Here is a 22,283-nt window from a genome sequence, read left to right on the forward strand (position 1 = left end):
GGTGTACATCCTCATCACCCTGGGTGACTGTGACTCAGACCTGTGGATAGGCAATACTACAGAGTTCTGCACCTAGTGCCAACAAAGAGATCCCTATAATCTCCCTCTGACCAGTTGTCTAATCCCCTTACCATCTTTAAAAGCTCCAGAAGTTGCTGCTGCCATAGCTAATTCAGTTGCCCCCAAGTCCTGTTGCCTTCACTGGTACAGGCTAAGTTCCACTCTCACCTTGGTGTGAAAGACCCTTCCTGCTGACCTTCTAAGTTGTCTTGGGCCAGAAAATTTTTTCACCTTGTCCTTTTGTGGGTTCTGCATTTCAGAATTCATTTTTAGGTGTTACTTAAAGTTATTTAGAGGGGAATCTGGGAGAGCTCAAGTGAGTCCCTGTCTTTTCTCCACCATCTTGGCTCCCCCAAAATGATTTTTCTGAAGCATAAGTCTGACTGTCAATCCCCTAACTTAGCAAATTCCAGTTCCTTATTGTCTTTTGGATCAGACAAATTCCTATATACTCAGCAACCCAGTGGCACTAGCCTCCTTCTTTTCCTCATACAAGGCACTCTATCTCTAATTTTCATTTGCTGACCCTTGTTCCTGGAATGATCTGGGTCTGACAGGCTTTATCAGAAAGCTAAAGGGATCCATGATACTAAAAAGCTTAAGAACTCCTTATCTAGTCCAACTCTTCTAATTTTATAGATGGGAATTTCCTCAGCATGACATTTAAAACTCTCCATAACACAGCTCCAACCTACCATTACAGATTTATTTCATCCAACTTCCCATCAGGTACTCTATATTCCATGCCAATTGGCTTACAATTCCCCCAACCATGTATTCCATCTTCAATTTTCAAGCCATCCCATGAGTTGTCAAGCTATCTATCTCATCTTCACGTCCTTTAAAATGAGAATTGGATTATACGGGCTCTAAGATCCCTTCTAGCCCTAAATCTATGTCCCTGAGGTCCCACATTAGATTTTTCCTGGTCATCCTAGTTACTGTGCTCTATACTAATCTATGTACATGTCACACATCTTCTTTGTAGCCACAGAGCTTGGCATTGAGCTTTGTACATACTCAGGGAGCAAGGTGGCTTCCTAGAAGTAAGTGGGCAGAGTACTAGACTTAAAGTAAGAAAGAATTGTGTTTGAATTCTGCCTCAGACACTTCCTAGCTGTGTGACATTGAGTACATCACTTGACCTCCCTCAGCATCCATTTCTTCATCTTTAAATTAAGGCTAATAATAGTACTTACCTTATAGGACTGTTGTGAAGATCACATAATATAATTTATGTGATGCACTTTGAAAACCTTTAAGCATCACATAAATTTGTTTAAAAAGCCTTTGTTGAAAGTTCTTTCCTAACTCCTGTATGCTCTAAGACACCACAATTTTATGATGTGAACATATTTATTAAGAAGTCAGAATGTTCATGAGTGATTTAACTTTATTATTTTTGAAGTACTGTAATAACCAAGGAAATCAGTCAGTAAAACAATAAGCATTTACTTATTATTTATTTATGTGTTTGTTTATTTTTGCTTTTCTGGTGAGGCAATAAGGATTAAGTCACTTGCCCAGGGTCACACAGCTAGTAAGTGTCATGTATCTGAGGACACATTTGAACTCAAGTCCTTCTGATTACAAGCCCGGAGCTCTATCTACTATACCACTAACTGCCCCAACAATAAGCATTTATGAAGCACCTACCAGGCACTAAGCTAAGCACTGGGGATATAAAAGTAGTCAAAAGTCAGTCCCTGTCCTCAAGGAACTCAGTCTAATGGGAAGAAAGAGTACACTTATGTTTAGGAGCACTAGTCTGTCAATTCAAAAGAATTGTCAGAGGATTCCTAGAAAGTTCATACACAAGGAGCCTCAAATCCCTGACATCACAATTCTGAAAGGAAAGCTGAGCATGCTATGATAAGCATTGAGTCCTCTAACTTAGCTAATGAGTTATTTACAGTGCCCTTACTTATCTACAACAAAATCATATACACAAGTTCCTCTGCATAGACTAGTACATACTCAGAGGCTTCATTTCAACAACTGTGCTTTAAGACAACAGTATTTGATACGTTTTTATGACATTTTATCAATAGTACCTCATTCCTTATTCATGCAGATTCAAAGACTTTATTAATATACATAAAATTGCTATTGATCCCATCCTCTTCAGTCAGGGATAGAGCAGGAAAATTGTGTAACTTCTTAAAAAGTCAGTCATGTGTTTCTAGAGAAAGACACTACATAATGACCAAATGCCTATAGAACAGATTAAAACTATTCAGAAACAATATTCACAAAGTAACAACGTAAGAAATCTTTAGAGCTGGTATCAGGTGAATTCCAATGAAACAAAAATAAAATTGGATCCATAAGACAAACTCAGTGAATGTTTGAACTGGCAAGAGCTTTAAAGCATTTTTATGTTCAACTAGGAAATTTTACATGTGAGGAAAATGATGCCCAGAGAGGTGAGTGCAAGTTAGTAGTAGACTGGGGTTTAGAAGGCAAGTCTCCAGACCTTCAGGATCAGTGCTCTTTGCGTTATAGTAATTACCTAACATTTTATTTAAAACAGATATCGTACATATTTCCAGGGGCAGCTAGGTAGCACAGTAGATAGAGCACCAAGCTTGGAGTTGGGAAGACCAGAGTTCACATCTGGCCTCAAACACTTATTAGCTGTGTGACCCCAAGCAAGTCACTTAACCTTGATTTGCCTCAGTTCCTCATGTGTAAAATGAGTTGGTGAAGGAAACTGGTTAACCACTCCACTATCTTTGCCAAGAAAACCCCAAACCGAGTCATGAGGAGCCAGACACGACTGAAACGACTGAACAACCTATTTCTATACATTGAGGGTCTGTAATGTGGTTAGTAATGATGAAGACTATAACTCCTCTATTAGCAGTTGATCTCTGAGAGTTGTCATGGCCAAAATAATTTATCATATTTCCACCAGTCTTATGATGAGTTTCTCTGAAAATAAAATCTGTGATCTCAAACAACAAACATATGCTCCATTACCCATTCATGCCCATTCATACTAAAAAACCTTTCTAGGACCTACAAGAGCTTATGTTCCATTGGCATACCTTTCAAAAAGCCAAGAACCATTCTATAAAGCACTGAAAGGGAGCTTCAATGTTAAGACCTTTGTGTCAAGGACTCTCTCATCAGTAAACTTTAAAAGAAATATGATAAATTAAGGATGTTGCATCTTTATAGAAAAAAAGATTGAGTCTAGTCCATTCAATGTGAGCTGCTTCTTCTCTAGTTTTCTCCACCCAAAAACCACCTGACATCATCTTCCACTCTCTCTTCTTTTCTTCTAACTTTTAAAAAAGAGGAGGCTACTGTTTCTGTGTTAATGATCGTGAATACTTGTCCTCCAATTTCTATGATGCAGCATAGTGTGGTATAGATTAAAATGTGATTGGGAAATGTTCAACAAATGAATAAAAAATTCAATATGATATAAAAAAAAGAAAAAGAGGAGGCTTGTTCTACATGTTCATTTGATCCCATCCTCTCCCATATTCTCCAGTAGACTGCATCCTCAGTCGTTTCCTTCTCTCAAATTTAACATGTCCTTACCAACTGGTTCTTTCCCTACTGCATTCAAAAGTGCTCAAGTCTCATCTATCCTTAAAAAACCTTCACTAGACCCCATAATCCCCCCAAACTATCATTTTGTATCATTTCCCCCTTTCTCAACCAAACTTGCTGGAAAAAACTATCAATAATCACTGCCTCTACTTCCTTTCCTCTCATTTCTCAAGCCTTGCAATCTAGTTTCCAGGTTCCATCACTCAACTGAAACTGCTCTCTCCAAAGTTACTAATGATGTCTCAATTCCCAAATCTGACCATGTTTTGTCATTCATGATACTGTTGACCACCCTCTCCTCCTGGATACTTTCTACTCTGGGTTTTCATGACACTACTCTCTTCTGATTATTCTTCTTTGGCTGCTCATTCCCAGTCTCCTTTATTGGCTCATCATTCACATCACACTGCCCCAAATGTGAGTACTCCCCCAAAGTTCTGTGCTGGGCCTTCTCTTTTCCTTCTATTATTAAATACAACAAACAAACATGGGTTTAACTCATTTCTATGCAGATAACTCCCTCAGATCTGTATCCAGGATCTCTCCTTAGCTTCACCAATTGTCTAACAGACAAAATTAACTTTCTGGAGACATGTCCAAATCTGAACTCATTATCTTTCCCAAATAAAACCCTCTCTTTGTCCAAACTTCTCTATTTCTACAGAAGGTACATCATTACCCTTCCAATGTCTCAACTTTAAAATCTTGACATTATCCTTGACTTCTCACTTTATGTAACCAATCAGTTGTCAAAACTTAACAGTTCCTACTTTTATGTGTTCTCTTGTATCTTTTCCCTTGTCTGTGGAGACATTATACAGCTTTCCTCTTATTTCAGGCATTTACTGGCTCTTGGCTAGATTATTGCAACAGCTTCCTCATTGGTCTCCTGTCTCAAGTCTCTCATCACTCTAGTCCATCACACAACTACTAATATCCTCTTTTCCCAAACTACCTTGTATTTAACTATTTTGTATATATTTGTACTTATTAACTTAATATTTATGCTATACATATTTTACATGTACTTCTTGGTTTTCTCATTCGTATGTAAGTTCATTGCAAGGTTGTTTCATTCTTTGTGCCTGTAACCCCAGCACTTAGAACAGAGCCTGGCACAAAGTAGGCACTTAAATCTTCTGGAATAAAAATAATTTATAAATATTGCTTTTCTCACTGTTCATAAATGATTCCTAGAAGCACTTATTTATGTTAGAGAGACCCCATCTAATCCTCTTTCTTTGTCCAAAAGGAATGTGCCTAAAGTAAAAGGAAGGGGAGGATAGATTATTTTTTTATACAACAGAACCTCCAGGTAATCTGTTTCACTAATATCCCTTAGTTTTATGAAACTCTACCTACTGTTTAATGTAAAGCTTTTTAGTTGTAAACTATTTTTTATTATTCTGTCCAGCACATAAGAGCTGATCAGTATCTTCTTTTTAAAAATTCTTCAAAAAAAATTCTTCAAATACTTTACAATGATAAATGAGTCAGCTTTCAGACTTCTATATAATGCTATCATTTTTCTTCATTGGTCTTAATGTTATAATTCACCAAAAAGTTTTCATAGCTTTCCTCTGATCCTTTTGTAATCTTAATATGCAGTACAAAAATTAAATTCCGGGGGCAGCTAGGTGGTGCAACAGAGAGAGCATCGGCCCTGGATTCAGTTCAAATCTGGCCTCAGATACATAACAATCACTAGCTGTGTGACTCTGGGCAAGTCAATTAACCCCAACTGCCCTCACCAAAAAAAAAAAAAAGAAGTTCCAGATTAGGCACAAAATATTCTTTTTTTTGTTTGTTTTTTTAAAAAGAAGGAAATGTTGAATCAAATTTGTGGTAGAAGGATCGTAATGAAGGATCTTCCTTACTATCATATAATAGTTATGTTTATGTAACACTTTAAGATTTGCAAAGTACTTTAAAAATGTCCTCCCATTTGATCCCCACAACTATCCTAAGAGGTAGATACTACAACTATGCTGTTATTGCCTTTTTACACGTTGTCATTTATCTTTTGTTCTCATAGAGGACCAATGCACATGAACCGGATTTGAGTGAGACAGAACAAGACCTGGGAAAGACTACCTTACACAGGAAGAAACTGAAGTTAAGAGATGCCAAGGGCAAAGAGCTACATAAGTGTGGGATTTCATGTTCCATTTAAAATACTAAAACATTCTTTCAAGAGATGTTTAATTTTGTTCTTCCTAAACTAAATATGCAGGGCTTACTTAGCACTGTGATAAAGTACCTGGCACAGAGTAAGCACTTGATGATAAATGTTTGTGGATTGACTGACTATTACATATTATTCCCTTGCATGTACTCCCTAGTCAAACTGTCCTGCTAGCTGATTAGCTTGTGCTTTGGCACAAGTGGTCTTCCATGTCTAGAATGCACTACGACTTCACTTATCTCTTGAAATCCTTAGCTTCCTTCAAAACATAGCTGCTATGTTGTGAGGCCTTTCCTGAAAGGTTATCAGCATTCTCCCTCCATCTTGAAATTAATTTATATTATGTTTCATTTACTTAATGGTTTACATACTATATACCCCCAGCTGAATGTCAGCTGCCATCAGAGGACCTGGGTTCTAACTGGACTTCTGTCCTCTGTGTGATCTCTGGCAAGTCACTCATCCTCTCTGACCTTCAGTTTCCTCCTTGGCAAATTTAGAGAGTTGGACCAGATAGACTACAAAGTCCCTTCTAGCTCTAAATTTATGATACTATCATTCTTGGGAGCAAGAAATGCTTCCTCTTTTTTTCTCTGTGTCTCCAGCTCCTAGCATAACAGTTAATTAATATTTGTTTAACTGAATCATAGTAAACATAGTAAATATAATTTAATTTTTAACAGGTTTCATTCAGTTTACTCAAAGCACTCTAAATTAACTTTAATTTGTTCATTTTCATAGGTACACATTTATTGTTTAACAGTATTTTGTTTTTTAAAAATGGGGACAGGTGTTTGTCCCCCAATACAGATTTGCAACTGGTTTGAAAGTCCAAGAGAAATTGTCTAGGGCACTGGAAAGCTGGGTAGGTCCCAGATCCAGAGTGGTCTGGGTGAAAAAGGCCCAGAACAAGGCCAGCTCTATCTCTAGGTGATGCTGCCTCTCTCTTAACAACTCTTAAGTTCAAGAACTTCTTCCATTTCCTCAGCTTTTTCTTGCAATCTTTAGGCTGTAGAAAGTGTGAAAGACAATTTACCTAGGAAACAACAAATACAGTTGTCTTCGATCCTTCCACAAGAAAGTCACCGTGGATTTACAGAAAAGAAATAGAGACTGAAGGCTTAGAAGAGTAGGTGATTACTCTTCTGTTCTGACAGCCCTTCTCACATAAAACGCCCAAACCCTACAATCATCCAACAATTACCAACAGTTACCACGTATCAGGCAATATGGTAGGCCCCAAGAATACAAAGACAAAATTAGTGTTTGTGTGCAAGGGACTTTAAATCCATTAGGTGAATATGGCCCTTTTATCGGCAGCTAGTTGGTACAGGGGGATGGTTCAGCTGGACCTGGAAACAAGCACTAGAAGTACTAATTTGGGCAAGTCATTTAAGCTCTGTTAGCTTCAGTTTCCTCACCTATAAAATGGCGATTAATAATAGCACCTGCATCACAGGGTTGTTGTGAGAATCAAATGAGTTAATACTTGCCAAAAACCCTTAGCACATAGTAGATGTTATATAAATGCTTATTCCCTTCTTGCCCTTGGGGAAGACAGAGTTTAAGCCATGGTCCTTTCTCTATTTCTATATATTAATACCCAAACACTGCTCTTCTTTGTTGCAGGTTTCCAAAAAAGATAGTACACAGATCAACAGCCATTATTAAATCACTTAGATGTAAATAGACAGAAAAATAAATTTAGAAAGATATTGGAAAAGGAACTTAATAGAACAGAATAAATGTTGGAATTGGCTTCTATCTTACTCAGACAGAAAGGAGAATAAAGGAAGGGAAATCATACTTCACAGTCTGGAACTTTTTCTGCCAAGTGAAAAGTCACCCACACCATCTTATTTGTGCCTTTGAAAGCAAAGGTGGCTGCAGTTCTCCCAGGGTTATGACAGTGGCCCCACAGGCCATTGTACCTCACTCAACACTTGGTTCTCAGTCTCTAGTGTCTCTCTCCTTCCATCTCTCTGATCACCTGAAACCACTTGTGTCTCCACATCCAGAGCTTGAAGTAATCTCAATCCTTCCACGACAGGAAAAAAAATTATATAGGACTACATCTTCTTAGAAGCCCAAATCACCAGATTCTGAACACTTCTCCCTAGCTGCAGGGGTCTAAAACATGGGGAAAGGAGGAAATCATCTCCCTTCCCTCCTGCTCTTGGCTAACAAGCTGGGCAAAAGCTGTCTAGTTCAGTCCTCCATTAGGCTGAACATTAGAAGTTCAGAAGTTCATGTCTATCACTTCCCCTGCCCTTCCCACACACCCTGCTATGTGACTCCATTACAGATTTCAATCTCTCCTGGGCCCTCACTGCTGCAGGCAATTTCTTTTTTTGTCCTTCCCTGAGTTACTCTATCACACTCTCCACAGGGACTGTTTCAAACCTTTTCTTCTCAAGCTACCTATACTACCTTTCCCTCTTCCTTCTCAGCAGATCTTGACTTATACTCCAATGAAAACAAATAAATTTCCCTCTCCTCAATTTCACACTAGCAATTACCTCAGCATCACCCTCCATCTTCTTCTTTGCTCCAATGTTGGAAAATGAGATAGCCCTTCTTTTTGCCAACATCAACCCTTTTATTTCTGCCTTTGACGTCATCTTCTCTAGGAATTCTCCTCTGAGATTCTCTTCTTCCCAAGACTCAAGAGACTCCTGAGCTTTAGTCTCACATCTCCAATAGCTTCTTGATATCTCAACCTGAATATCTTATAGATATCTCAAGTGCACTGTGCCCACAGAACTCATTCTTTTCTCTAAACTTAGCCTTCCTTCCAAATTGTCTGTTTTTGTTGAGGACACTCGCATTTTCCAATAACCCTCAGTTACAACCTCAAAGCCATCCTTGTCTCCTCACTTTCACCATATACAGCTTAAACAGGTGTCAAATTTTGTGAATTTTGCTACTTTAACATTTCTTATATCTAATCCCTTACTTTCTACTCAAACTAACAGGTCCCTCATTCAGGCCTTCCTCATCCCTAATCTGGCAAATTCCAGTAGCCTCCTAATTGATCGTCCTACATCCAGTCTCTCTCATCTTTTATTCATTCTCCACACAGCTGACAAATGGATAATTCTTAAGTTTAAGCCTTACCATGTCACTCCTCTTCCCAAAAAACCTTCATGGTTCTCTACCTCTTCTATGGTAAAATACAAATTCCTCTGTTGGGCATTTAAAGGACCAAACAATTTGACTCCATCCTATCTCTTACACACTACAATCCATCCAAACTGGCTTACTTACATTCCATATCATACCTCCATAATTTTGTGCAGTCTGTCCTCTGTGCCTAAAATGGTTTCTTTCATTGATGTGACCTCTTGAAAACCCATCTACCTACAAGTCTCAGCTGAAGTGCCCCATCCTTCATGAGACCTTCCCAGATTCTTCCAGTTATTAGTGCACCCCTGTCCCATCACTGGGCTGTTTATTTTCTATATCCAGTATTTTGTCATAATAGTAACAGCTAACATTTATATAACACCTACTATATGCCAGACATTCTGCTAAACATTTTTTACAAATATTTTTTCATCATCTGATTCCCACAACAACCCCACAAGGTAGGTTTAGATGATTTAACAGTGGAGGAAACTGAGGCAAAAAGAGGTTAAATGACTTGCCGAGAGTCACACAGTGAATAAGAATCTTATGGTTATGATTTGGAATTTTTAAAAAATGAACTTCCCAAAAGGTAGAACTAAAGTAGATATGGATTTCTTCCTCTGACCTTGGCTAAAAAAAGTCAAAGCTCTACCGCTACTATGTGGGACAAGGTTGGGCTGCTGGGAATATATAGCCTCATTTAACCTTTCCTTCCTTTCCCCACCATGAATTCAGAGAAAGCTCTCAGAAGGAGTGGGGTAGAGGTCACTGATTAAGTAGTAGGAATTGTCCAGTAGGGAGAAAAAAAAAGGTATAGCTGTACTTGGCCAAAAATGTTCACGTTCCAAAGGTGGGGGGCAAGGGAGGAAACAAGTCCTCTTCTTTTAAGATTACAACTTACCTAAAGCCTACACCCAAATAAGCATTAAAGGCTATACTAGGGATACTTTTAAAATGGGCAGCCAGGTGTTTCCCTAAAGAGGCATTCTGGTATGCCTAGGAAAGACCAGGTACAGAAGAATGAGCAGGGGAGGTTGAGATTTCAACCTTACTTGGAGTAGTAGGGCATTGCTGCTTGGGAGTATTCAAGTCAACATTGCTAGTTTTGTTTTCTCTATAGAAAAAGAATGCAAGGGAACAGAGATTTCACATTTTACTCAGCAGTGACTCTGCTGATTCATACTTCTCATTATATAACAACCTTTCTTGGTTCAGGTACTGACAGCTTAGGGGCTGGCTTCTGGCCATGTATGACTCACAGGCAAAGGGCTCACACTCTGAGATAAGAGTCTCCTTAATGGCTGCTGAGCTGGACAAGCTGATCAATCAATCAATCAATCAATAAACATTTATTAGGTGCCTACTATGTGCCAGGCACTGTGCTAAGTGCTGGGGATACAAAAGAGGCAAAAGACAGTTCCATGACTGGACTTTTTCAAAAAGAAGACAGCTTCTAGCTAAAGTCCTTGGCTGTGATTCTCCAGCTGTCATGTTGGAGGTAAGGACAGGTCCTTCTATACAAGGTACCAGTACAACCATACTATTGGTCTCCACATGGAACACAGACTCAACTAGGTGCACTTAAACGAGGGCCCCCTGGCCACTTTTGCTTTTTGGGGGCTGATTTTAAGCAAAAGAATATCCTGAAGAAAGTGTGAGTTTAAAAGGTCCTATAAATGATCTGAGTTGCACAGTGGTAGGGGAGGACTGGCAATTGGCAATTATTCTAGCACTTTTCTAGAGTGGCCACCAACAAGAAGAGGAATAGCACAAATCTGGCCATGTTACCAGTAGAAAATTCTTTGGACAGTTCTGAGCTGAAGTGAAACGTAAAATTAGGAGTTGTATTACAAACTGCTTTGTTTTTGTTATATCTCTATTTTATTCATTTCAATTATACTTTACAAAAATATACATAGGTGAGTGAGAAATCCTTTCAGTTTACACTATGTTAGGAGGTAGACTGGAATCTTAATAAGATGAGAGACATGCTATTTATGGGTTATCACAAAATTCACATCCCTAGAGAGAAACCTAGGCTGTGGCTCTACTATGAAAAGCTAGTAATGGAGGGATGTAGGCAGATTCCATATGTACCTATGCAAAGGAACTCAGGAAATACAAGCCAGGTCTTACTTGGGCCTTGAGAATTGTTTGATCCATTCATTCAAGATACAGAGAATCATTTGGTGGCTCACTCAACCCTAATTGCTCTTCCTGAAAGCCTATTAGTGCCAATGTTAAAAACAAGTCCTCCTGTAAGTAGCAGCACCTCACCATTATACCTATGTATAATATAAAGTTCTTCATCTGTAATGTAATTCCATTTCCTCTGATTTTAGTCCCCTGCAAAGCATGAATTTACTTTAATTAATCAAATTTGTCAAATTAATCAAACATTATCCAATTAAAAAAAAGTCCTGGTATTATGTGGGAAAGACCATTAGACTTGGAATTGGAAGAACTGAGTTCCACTACTGGGCTTCTGCCACTTACCATTCATTTCTCTTGAGCCTCAGTTTCCTCAACTGTAAAATGAAAAGGTAAGATTAAACTCCCTTTTAGCTCGGTGCTATTGTGTGGGAAAAAAGGAACAAAGGCAAAGAATCACACATAGTTCTAAAATGGTAACATGATGCAGATCGTAGTGGTCTGTGATTAAACAGCCATAAGAAGTTTTAGTGGATGAAATCTTGGATTGATTAACTGCTGCTTGAATCTAGCATTCTAAATCCCTTTTCAGTGGTTCCACAGCATAGATGATCTAAATGTCAATGTGTTGCTTTATTTTAGATTATGTATTTTAGCCAGAAAAGAAATGAAAGATGATGATTTACTTTCTCAAACAAATAGAATCATATGTTTAGACTTTTATAAATATTTTTAACATTAAATGTTCAGCTCAGGATTAAATTACAAGTAACTAAGTAATTTTGTTAAAAAGAAGAGCTAAGTATCATAGGTAAGTCAAATGGCTAAAAGGAGGTTTTGGATTAAAACTTCTTAATTTTAATCTCCTTTATCCATCAAAGTTTTTTTGAACCAACCTGCTAAAAATAAACTATAAGATGTAAGTTTTGCCTTCATACATGAAGGATTTTTTTAAATAGGGAAGCAAGAGAGAGACAAAATGAGGAACAAAGAACATAGAAAATCCATTAAGTAAATAAGTTCCAATTTGGTTGCACATTTATATTCGTAAAAAAGCTTTTTAAAAATTCTTCCAATTTAAAGATGGAGTTTCTATTATGATATTTAAAAACATGAAATTCCTGAAGAAAAAAAGTAAAAAGAAGGTTTTTAAAAAAATACTGAACAAATGTTTAGTTAAGCAAATGACACAGGATCACAGAATCTTATAGCTTCAAATATTTAGTAACTGTGTAGCCTCAGGCTTGTCATCAAGTCATTTAACATACCAGCCTTGTTTCCTCATCTATAAAACCAGGACAATATTTGTGCTACCTACTTTACACAGCTGTTAACCTTAAAGTACTATCTAAATGAGAGTTATTTATTGATTACAGCTGGATGAGACCTTGGTGTTCATCTATGTATGAATCCCTTCTACAAAGAATTTTTAGCATTCTGAATGCTAAGTATTTCTGAATGGATTCAGTGAATTTTTAAAAATTCTCATCATGGTTAACATTTGCTTATCTTCAAAACGCCAGTAAAATATCAAACAGTACTTACCTCCTTTGCACTCTTAATTTTGCTAAGAAATGTGTGCAACTCCATTGTTTCAGCAAATAATGCTCTACATACTGCCTGGTAGTGGTTTGGTGCCTCTGATTGAGTTGGTAGATGGGCAGCACACAACTATGGAATAAAACAGTAAAATAATAAAAATGTTTTATGTGGTTTTTTCCTACACAATCAATTACATTTACTACAAATCAATCAATTAACATGCATTTATTTATTAAGCACCTGTGAAGTTCCAGAACCCTGGCTAGTGCTAGCTGATGCTACAAAGACAAAAAAAGTGAAACAATCCTTGCTCTCAAATGCCTTACCCTCTACCAGGGAAATAACATGTATATACTTAAGCGTATACAAAATAAATGCAAAGTAGTTAAATACAAGTTATTTAGGCAAGGAGGACACTATAATTTGTGGTAGAATGAGAAAAGGCTTCATGTAGAAGGTGGAGTCTGAGTTCCACCATGAAGGAAATAATGGATTCTGTGAAGCAGGGATGAGGTAAGAGTACTTTCTGGGGAAGGAGAACTGCTAGTACCAAAGCCACACAGATGAGGAGATAAGGTGTCATGTAATGAACAAAGAGAAGATTAGTTTGATGGGACTATATGATGTGGGGAGAGCAACAGTACACAACTCAGGCTACAAAGATAGATTAGGATTTTAGCCACTAGATAAGGACAACTAACACTATAGAGGAAACATCCTGTCATTCCCTAAAAAATAGCAAGCCATTCGGCACTCAGCCTCAGGAGAACTTTGTGGAGACAAAATCATTTCACCTGTATCAGAAAGAAGCCAAAGGAAAGACCCTTTAACCCCATCCCACCTCCCTACCCCCACCATGTCATCAGACCTAATGGATCAGTAGAAGGCGATGCATCCAGCAAAGAAACCCACCTAAGAACAAACATGGATGCAAGGAGATAGTCACCAGAGGCAGTTTCAGGGGAAACCAAACCTTGAAGCAGAAAGAAGTGCTATTTATGGAATAAAAAAAGGCATCAATCTTAAGGAGCTCAGGTGAGCTGGTCAGTCAACAGACTTACACCTCAACGTAACAATGTAAGGACTTTATAAAAAGAACTTCTAGTCTCTGAAATACCAGGAGATGACTTATCCTTCCCTACATGTGTATCCTACACAAGTGCCTCCCTACTGCTGTACTTTCAGCTCACACGTTCCATCCGTCTTAATAAATGCCTATACTTTTAAAAAACTAAGTTAACTGGCTGACTGTTCATGGAAAGGCAGAGCAATAATGGCTAAGAAGCTATAGTGTTAGGAGTAATGATCCACAGGGTTACCCCTGAAATATCAAGTAGCAGTCAACAAATATTTATTAAGCACATACTACGAGCCAGGCATTGTGCTAAGCACTAGAGCTTAGAAGATCTGATGTGAGTAGGGTCCCAGCACTAGATAGGGTTTTTTTTTTGTTTATTTGCTTGTTTTGCAGTTAATACTTTTTATGCCAGATTTGGGGTATAGGGGAAGGGGAGAATGGGGGAGATGAGGAAGACGAACAGATGTGATCCAGTGAGCAGAGTGCAGGGATTTGGGGCCAGCAGGCCCTCAAGAAATCTTCTGGAGGGGAGAGAAAGCCACTAAAGGCCCTGGGGGAAGGGGAGGCTGCTGGAAATGAGCTGCTTTACTCTGCCCAGAGGCCTTTCCTTTATTCTTCAGCAAGCCATGGCATGGAGTGCTAGCCAGCTCATTCAGAAGTCACTAAGGAGCAACTTGGGGGCCTTGCTTGACCCATTAGATGGGGGGGGGTGTCCCAACAGGAGGCCTGGGCATGCTGTGCTCCATACTGGATTCTGTGCTGGATTCAGTGTGGCTCTGGAGGTCTGCTGGTATGGCTGTCTAAGGAGAAGGTATGCCCCAGCTGCTGTTACTGTCTGGGAGGCTCAGGTCAGAGCTAGAGATCACAGAGTCTGGGCAAGGTGGGGGATCCCCTTGAATCTGGGCCTGCAAAGAACACACCATGACCCTGACAAGATCGATCTCCTGCAGAATATCCTGTGCCTCCACCCTGGCAGCATCCACTACCTGGCTCTGGCCTTCCTGATCACTCTGTACCTGCTCCAGCACCTTCCAGTTCCACCCCTGAGCCTGCTGGCCTCTGCCATCTGTCTCAGTTACAACTCCTGCTGTTGGCCCAGATGGTCGGGAAGAAGCTTCAGGTTCCCTTAAATGGTCTGATACTCCTGACAACCATCACATCAGTTGGCGATCATTCTGCAGCTCCTGGTCCAAGACTGTGGTCACATTAGCTTCCCTGGGAGGGGTCTACACTTGCCGACTTAGACTCTGCAGCTCTGAGTTCGGGTCTTTCACTTGCTGCTCTAACCCTGCTCACCCTTCAGGAGCCCCTCACAGTTAGCCCAGCTCCTCTTCCAGATCATCAATCTGACGCCTCTGACCCTCCTACCCCATCCCATTCCTCTGTATCAGTTCTTCCTCTCATTCCTCCTTTGGATAAGGTAATTACTATTTTTACCTTTTCCTATACCATTTTGCTTTTTTGGATCACATGATACTCAGCTCTATTCCAATGTCTCTTTCTAAATACCTAATTACTAATGACAATCTTAGGCATATGTTTTACATTCCCACGTATAAAAAGTAAAAAATTTGTTCTTATTGAGTCCCTTGTAATTGATCTTTGATGTATATCTTATATTTCTCCTGGCTCTTACATGTCAAATTAAGTTTTGGTCTTTTTTGCGACAAAATCCTTAAAGTCTGTCAATTTACTAAGTGTCCATTTTTTTTTCATTCAGGATTATACTTAACTTTGCTGGGTGTGGTATTTTCAGTCACAACCCTAGTTCTTTTGTTCTTTGACATATAGGATTCCAAGACCTGTGGTCTTTTAGTGTAGCTGCTGCAAGGTCTTGTGTAATTCTAATTCTGGCTCCATGGTATTTGAATTGTTTTTTTCTTGTTGCTCATATTTTCTCCTTAACCTGAGGGTTTTGGAATTTGGCTACGATATTCCTGTAGTTTTCATCCTGGGATCTCTTTCAGGCAACGATTGGTGGATATTTTTCTATTTCTACTTTCCCTTCTTGTACTAAAACTTCAGGGCAATTTTCTTTAATTATTTCTTGTATTGTTGTATTAAGATTTTTACACTGACTGCAGGTTTCAGGTATCACATTCTTATGTTTTCTCTTCTTGATCTATTCTCCATATCGTTGTTTTTCCTATGAAATGTTTCACATTCTATTCTTGGTCTCTTATAACATCATTGATTTCCCCTTGCCCAATTCTAGTTTTCAAGGAGTCATTTTCTTCCTTATGATTCTGGATCTCCTTTTCCAGTTGGTTAACTTTCTTTTCATAATCTTCTTGGTTTTCTCGGATTGTTCTTATTTTTTTTAAACTTTTTCCTCAATCTCTCTTACTTGATTTTTAAAATCTTTTTTGAGTTCTTCTAAGAATTCTTTTTGGGCAGGTAACCATTTGACATTACTCTTTGGGGTAGGAGAGGCTTTTTTTATTTTTTTGCTTCAGTATCCTCTGAAGATGAACCCCAGTCTTCTCTATCTCCATAGTAGATGTCTATGGTTGGGCTCCTTCTCCTTTGCTTCCGCATTTTTGTTTTGTTATTTTTATTAGCTTGTCATTACAATCACCTCTAGTTCTACAGTGTAGGAGATGGTGCCTCTGGCCTCAGGTCCTTCTTACTGTTATTTTTTGAGCTTTGTCCTGGGCCCAAGCTCTGCACTCCTTTCTTCCTCCAAGCCACAGCTAGGGGCACCCAGAACACTGTGCTGGAAATGTCTTGCTTCTTGAGGACCCTCTAGTGGCTATACCTTTCAATTCTCCCCTCTGGCCTGGAACCAAAGCCAAGAACTCAGCTTTCCTGTAAGTGCCCATAGCTAGCAGCACCCCTGCCCCACTGTTTCTGCATTCATCAGTTGTATGCTGGTTCCTTCTTGCTGGACTGTCTAAGCAGCACAGAACAGCTGGGCCTGATGTCCCTCGGGCAGCAAAGGTTTCTTTAATCTTCCCCAGCTCAGAAGTCTGACCCCCTGTCCGCAGGTAAGATTTCCTGTGGCTGAGGCTACTACTCAATCCAGCTGCTCCCAGGATTTATTGTTTGTTGATTCAGTGAAGATAGCCTGGAGGTATTCATACTTCACACAGGCCAAACCTCCACATCCGGTTCTTTCTTCAGATCTTCTCCAATTGTCTCAGGAGGACCACTGTTCTGCTGCAACTCTGGTTTAGTTTTGCAGATGTTCACCCTGAGGCACTGTTTTGTCTTGTTTGTGGAGGAAATCTGGAGAGCTCCGAATTTTCTGACCTACTCCCCATCTTCCCCCCAAGTTGATTTCCAACATTAATCAGAGACCTTGAAGTTCCCACTCCTAGGCAAGTCAATCAGATTTATTAAGCACTTGCTAAGTGTGAGGCACTAATAATTCTTGAGTTCAAGAAGCTCCCTAATGAAGCAGACAACACACAAATGACTATATACATACAAGATATAAACTGGGTAAAATTGGAGATAATCTCTAAGGGAGAGTACGAGCATGTAGGGTGAGGTGCCAAAGACTTCCAGAGATGGGATCTGTGCTGAGTCTTGAAGGAAGCCAGGAGGCAGAGGGAAATGCATTTCGGTCAAGGGGAAGTCACTATATCAGTTTAAAGAATTATCTTTACAAGACTGTTATCAAAAGGGAAGAGTTTCCCCATTAAACACAGGTAGATTTATTAATACAATGATCTGGATTAATTGATTGAATTAGCTAGTTATCTCTTTGATGGGATATTTAAAATTTCTAGTGGGCAGAGGGGATGAGAAGGAACTAGACCACTGTCCCCCCCACCAAAAAAAAACCTAGATAGAATGTTTCAAGGGAAGAGGAATGGCAACAAGAGGACAACATGAAAACACTGACACTAATTTTTTAAAAAGAGAATTAGAGAAATGCTGAAGAAAAAGCCACCTACAAAACAATTTTGCCAGAGAGTGGGTTTTCAATTAACTTGTATTAAATTTAATTTACCTTTGACCAGAAGATACTTAAATATAACTTTTCTGTAAGTAATAAATCTTTTGGATGAAAGATTCTTTAAGGAATAATTGACATAAAAATTACAAATTATATAGATTTTTTTCTGTCAGATTTATGGATAAGGGAAGAATTTGTGACAAAATAAGAGACAGAGAACATTTACAGGATGTAAAATGAATAATTTTGATTACATCAAATTAAAAAGTTTTTGAACAAATAAAACCAGTGCAGCCAAGATTAGAAAGGAAGCAAGAAACTTGGGGGGAATTTTTTACAGCAGGTTTCTCTAATGAAGGCCTCATTTCTCAAATATGTAGCTTACTATGTACCAGGCACTGTGCTAGGCATTTTACAATTATTATTTTATCTGATTCTCACATAACAGCCTTGGAAGTTGGTGCTATTATCATCCCCATCTTACAGTTCAGGAAACTGAGGCAAACAAAGGTTAAGTGACTTGCCCAGAGTCGTACAGCTAGTTGGTATCTAAGACCAAATTTGAACTCAGGTCTCTCTGACTCCAGCCCCAGTGCTGTATCCATTTTACCACCTACCATTCCCCTTTAACAGCTCCAAGGATAGACTGAGAACTTAACAGTCTTTCTGAAAAGCAAAATCCTGTAACAGATCTGTCGCTCTAAGAGCTTCTATTGCAACAAAATACTTGTGAAATATTTTACTCATTTATTCTCATTTGCAAGGCTCATTCTGTAAAGAGGCAGTAACTGCTGTGAAAAAATTCCAATTTCCACCAAAAAAAAGTGAAAAAAAGTTACTACCCAGAATTTTTATCAAGACATAGTTGAATCCCAGTCTAAGACATTTTGCCTTCCAAGAAATAGCCTTTTATCTTCATCCAACCTGTTCCTACTAACTTTAAATCTAAACCAATTATGCAGTGTGGAATGAACAAGCAAATAAGTAGTGTAGAGGAACTTATTTCATCTTTTAAAAAATTACCAAAACACTTGCAGCATATAATCTACTTTCAGGCACTCAAATCCCCACCTCCACTCCAGTCACCCACCCTCAAAAATTTTCTCTGCTTAAATTTGTAGCAAACAATATTTACTTAACATTTATGAGGAGTGGGTGTTTCCATTAGGGCTAATTAGGCAAGAGGAATTTGAACTCTTGAATTCTTCTAAATCTTCTGGGTAGACAAAACATTATCATACCGGGCCCTCTGACATTAGCTGGTGATATAGGTTGCCCCCAACACTCCACAGGCAATTCTCAAAACCAAAAGAGCTAAGTCACATTTTGCTCTCTGGCTCATCAAACTCTAGTCTCCCAAAAACTATGTCTGAAAGTAAACCAATGGGCATCTTAAGCCATAGGTATTGGGGGGGGGGAGCCAGAATGAGTCTAAAATTTAGGCATTTCAAGTTCAAGGGACTCTGGAAGCGTCTGTAATTTGGGTTTTTTTTAATGCTTTAATAATTGTATCTAATATAATTGGTTTCCTTTGAAATCTTATGTATTTTACTTTATGCACTTAACAACAGGATTCTGAGAAGAGGCCAACAGGCTTCAGCAGACTGACAGAGGGCTCTAGGACATAAAAAAGGTTAAGATGCCCTATACTGCATCACTATTCTTTCAAGTAACTGCTTTTTATATATTGCAATCACATTAGTTAAGACTTAAGTTCAAGCACAGAAAACTAAAATAATCACTTGCATTAAACTATACTCTGCTAGAGGTTTTTTAGGGAAAAAAATGTTTGTTTTGATAAACGACATTAATTTCCAGTGTGAATAGTCACATTAGACTCTTGAACGGCCATAAGGATCTACAGGTTCTTGACGCCTGCATTTGACGTTTGCTGTTCATTGATGCTCAATGGCATCGACAAACAGAAGGAACTGGAGGTCCTTCCAGCTCCCCATCTATTAAGAAATCCTTCTTCAATTTGGCTTATGTGCCATCAGGAGGCAAACATCTCTGACAAGCTTATGCTTGCTTGCATTTTGCCTCATCTCATACCAATGATCAGATTTTTCTAAAACAAAGTTCTCTCTGTTGTTTTATTTGTCAAGGAAATTCTGGATAATTTGGATATAGCTATAGGAAGATATATGCTTGTAGGAAGATAGTCTTCAGGCAGTGCTTTGCTCTATCCAATCAATATTTATAGTCAATGGGGGATTCCCCTGGGGGAACAGGGAATAAGCATTTATAGAGAAGCTTACTGACAGGTACTGTGCTAAACATTTTATAAATGTTATCACATTTGATCCTCACAATAACCCCACTGAGTATGTGATGTTATTATCTCCATTTTATAGACATTTTGCAGACAAAAGTCTGCAGGGTCACATAGCTAGTGTCTGAGGCCAAATCTGAAGTCAGGTCTTCCAGACTCCAGGCCCGCTACTCTTTTTACAACACCTTGGCATCTTGTATACTTTGCTTCTTTCATTTAACTGTGTGATGATAAACATTTAGCCCCCTTTAAAATGTCACCTGTGAAAGCCTGCTTCTTCCCTATGGAAACTTCTTCAAGGATGCACCTTGATGTGTGTGAAGATCATTCTGATAAATAGGAAAGTAGATATATAGATGAGTAGTTGATGATATTCCCTTGGACAAATTTTATTTTTGGTATTAATCAGACCTGAGATTTTTTTCCACATCCCTACTATTGATGGGGTGCTTTGTGCTCGTGTTTGGGTGCTTGTGCTTGTACTTGTACCCCAATTTCTCCCTAGCCTCAGAAACGCTGTCTCTGACAACCACTCCCCCGCCCAAGGACACTGTGCCTAGCAGTTATTCATGCATGGGCCTCAGCACGACCCTTATCTCTCTCCCTGGTACAGCTATACAGAGTTGGGCTGCTAAGGCCCCAGCCCTCAGATCATGTCTCTGGAAGCCTCCCAATTCCTTAGTAGTTCCTATCTTGTGAGAAAGCTTTCCCTTGTTGCAGAACATTCTCTCATCAAGACAGAGGGAGAGGGGTGCCTTGCCTAGCCCAAGGAGTTTTGTCCTTGGCCAGCCCAAGGACTCTTCTTCCTGCCAGACTCCAAAGATCCATACCTCTGTCATCTCCCTCACTGTCCGGTATACTCCCTGTACTTTCCCATCCATAGCCCCCAAAGACACCTGCACCTTTGGATTACTTCATCGGTGTCCCTGGCATTTCTTTCCCATGCTCTTTTCCATATAAACCCTAGCTGCATTCTCAGTCTCTCACAGGAATCCTTAAGAATCCTTGCCCGCTGAAAAGCATAACAATAAATCTTTGCCACCTTGAATTAAAGAATGCTTGAGTCTGTGAATTCATTCCAGGCGACCCATCATGTATTCTGGTCTTTGAGGGGTCACAATCTCTCAACCTCTTACACCGCAACACTGTCTCCTTCTTTAGATACTTTATGAATTAATTGACATCACAACTGTGTTGTTTCCAGGTTGAATTTCAATCTAAATGCTATTTTTCTCTTTCTTCTTTTTAGTACTATTTCTACCTCATCTATGAGCATATCAGAATCTTATGGTGACTTAATATTTTCTAAGGATAAAAAGGGTTTATTACAAAAAACTATTATAAAATTATAAAATAAGATAAACATAAAATATTTAATTTTGTATTATAATTTTTTTATTATAAAAATCTGTGTAGTCCTAGGCAAGACACTTAACCTGTCGGAGCTCTTAGCAGTTCTTTAAGTCTATAAGCTTCACAGAAAGCACAGCTAGACCCTACGTTGGTAGAGGAAGTTTCCTCATGTGAGAGTTCCCTAAATCAGTGAAATCCTAAGTCTACTTCCAATTTCTATCTCTATATGAAATTTAACTTAGCCATTGGTACCCTAAATGTTAAATCCTTGTCCTGTGGAAACCAACTTGCCGTACAACTAAACTAGAGTATTAATCTTGACTTTGCCACCATAAAGCAAAACTGAAGACAGTTGAAATTAAGTGGAGGAATGGCTCACAGGTTCTTCTTGCAGGCAAATAAAGATTTTGGCAAAGTTTGTTTTATTATGCACCCAGTAGCAACAGGAAATATAATTTTGTAGGACATAGGGTCTTCTTCTATTTAATTTCTCATGACAGGCATCTAATGGCAGCTTATGCAGTCACTTCTGTTTAAATGATGAAGCAAAGAAGATACGCAAAGAATGTAATAAGACCCTCTAAATTAAATATGTACTTTGAATGCTGGGTGACTTCAATGCATAAGCAGCTCTAGGTGAGGATAACAACAAAAACACTGGGAAAGGGGGATCAGCAATAAAGAATTAAAGAGCCTCAAGATGTGTAGACCACATGGAAGCCTCATGTCTACACATCACGAATGCTTCTTCTGAGAAACTAATTAGATGGCAATGGACATGGAGGGCACCAAAAACATCACAAAAATGAAACTGATTATATTTTAACAGGAACTATCTACTTACTAATATGAATCACCTTAATCTATCAATAGGAAGCTACTCTTTACCTCAAAAAGCTAGGGAATTAGTAGGGATTAGTTGAAAATTTTATTTTTTAACTAAGTTATCATAGCCACTATATACTGATTACAAATACAAAGTAAATACAAAACATTAAGCCCATCTTGAGAATGATTTAATCAGTGTTTAATAACTCCACAGGAT

The 22,283-nt window shown here is 38.7% G+C and overlaps 1 protein-coding gene across 3 annotated transcripts in view; it reads right to left on the reverse strand.

Moving 5' to 3' along the window:
• The window catches only part of SPIRE1 (spire type actin nucleation factor 1), a 236,947-nt gene that overhangs the window by 81,815 nt on the left and 132,849 nt on the right, over positions 1 to 22,283 (reverse strand). For all 3 annotated transcript variants that reach the window (XM_020985573.2, XM_020985571.2, XM_020985572.2), the window contains exon 4: positions 12,635 to 12,760. In XM_020985573.2, coding sequence (XP_020841232.1) covers positions 12,635 to 12,760 — 126 coding nt within the window. The remainder of the gene's footprint in view (positions 1 to 12,634; positions 12,761 to 22,283) is intronic.

The sequence above is a fragment of the Phascolarctos cinereus genome, unplaced genomic scaffold (genome assembly GCF_003287225.1).
Source record: "Phascolarctos cinereus isolate Bilbo 61053 unplaced genomic scaffold, phaCin_HiC Scaffold_4;HRSCAF=312, whole genome shotgun sequence".
In the NCBI taxonomy this organism is placed as follows: domain Eukaryota; kingdom Metazoa; phylum Chordata; class Mammalia; order Diprotodontia; family Phascolarctidae; genus Phascolarctos; species Phascolarctos cinereus.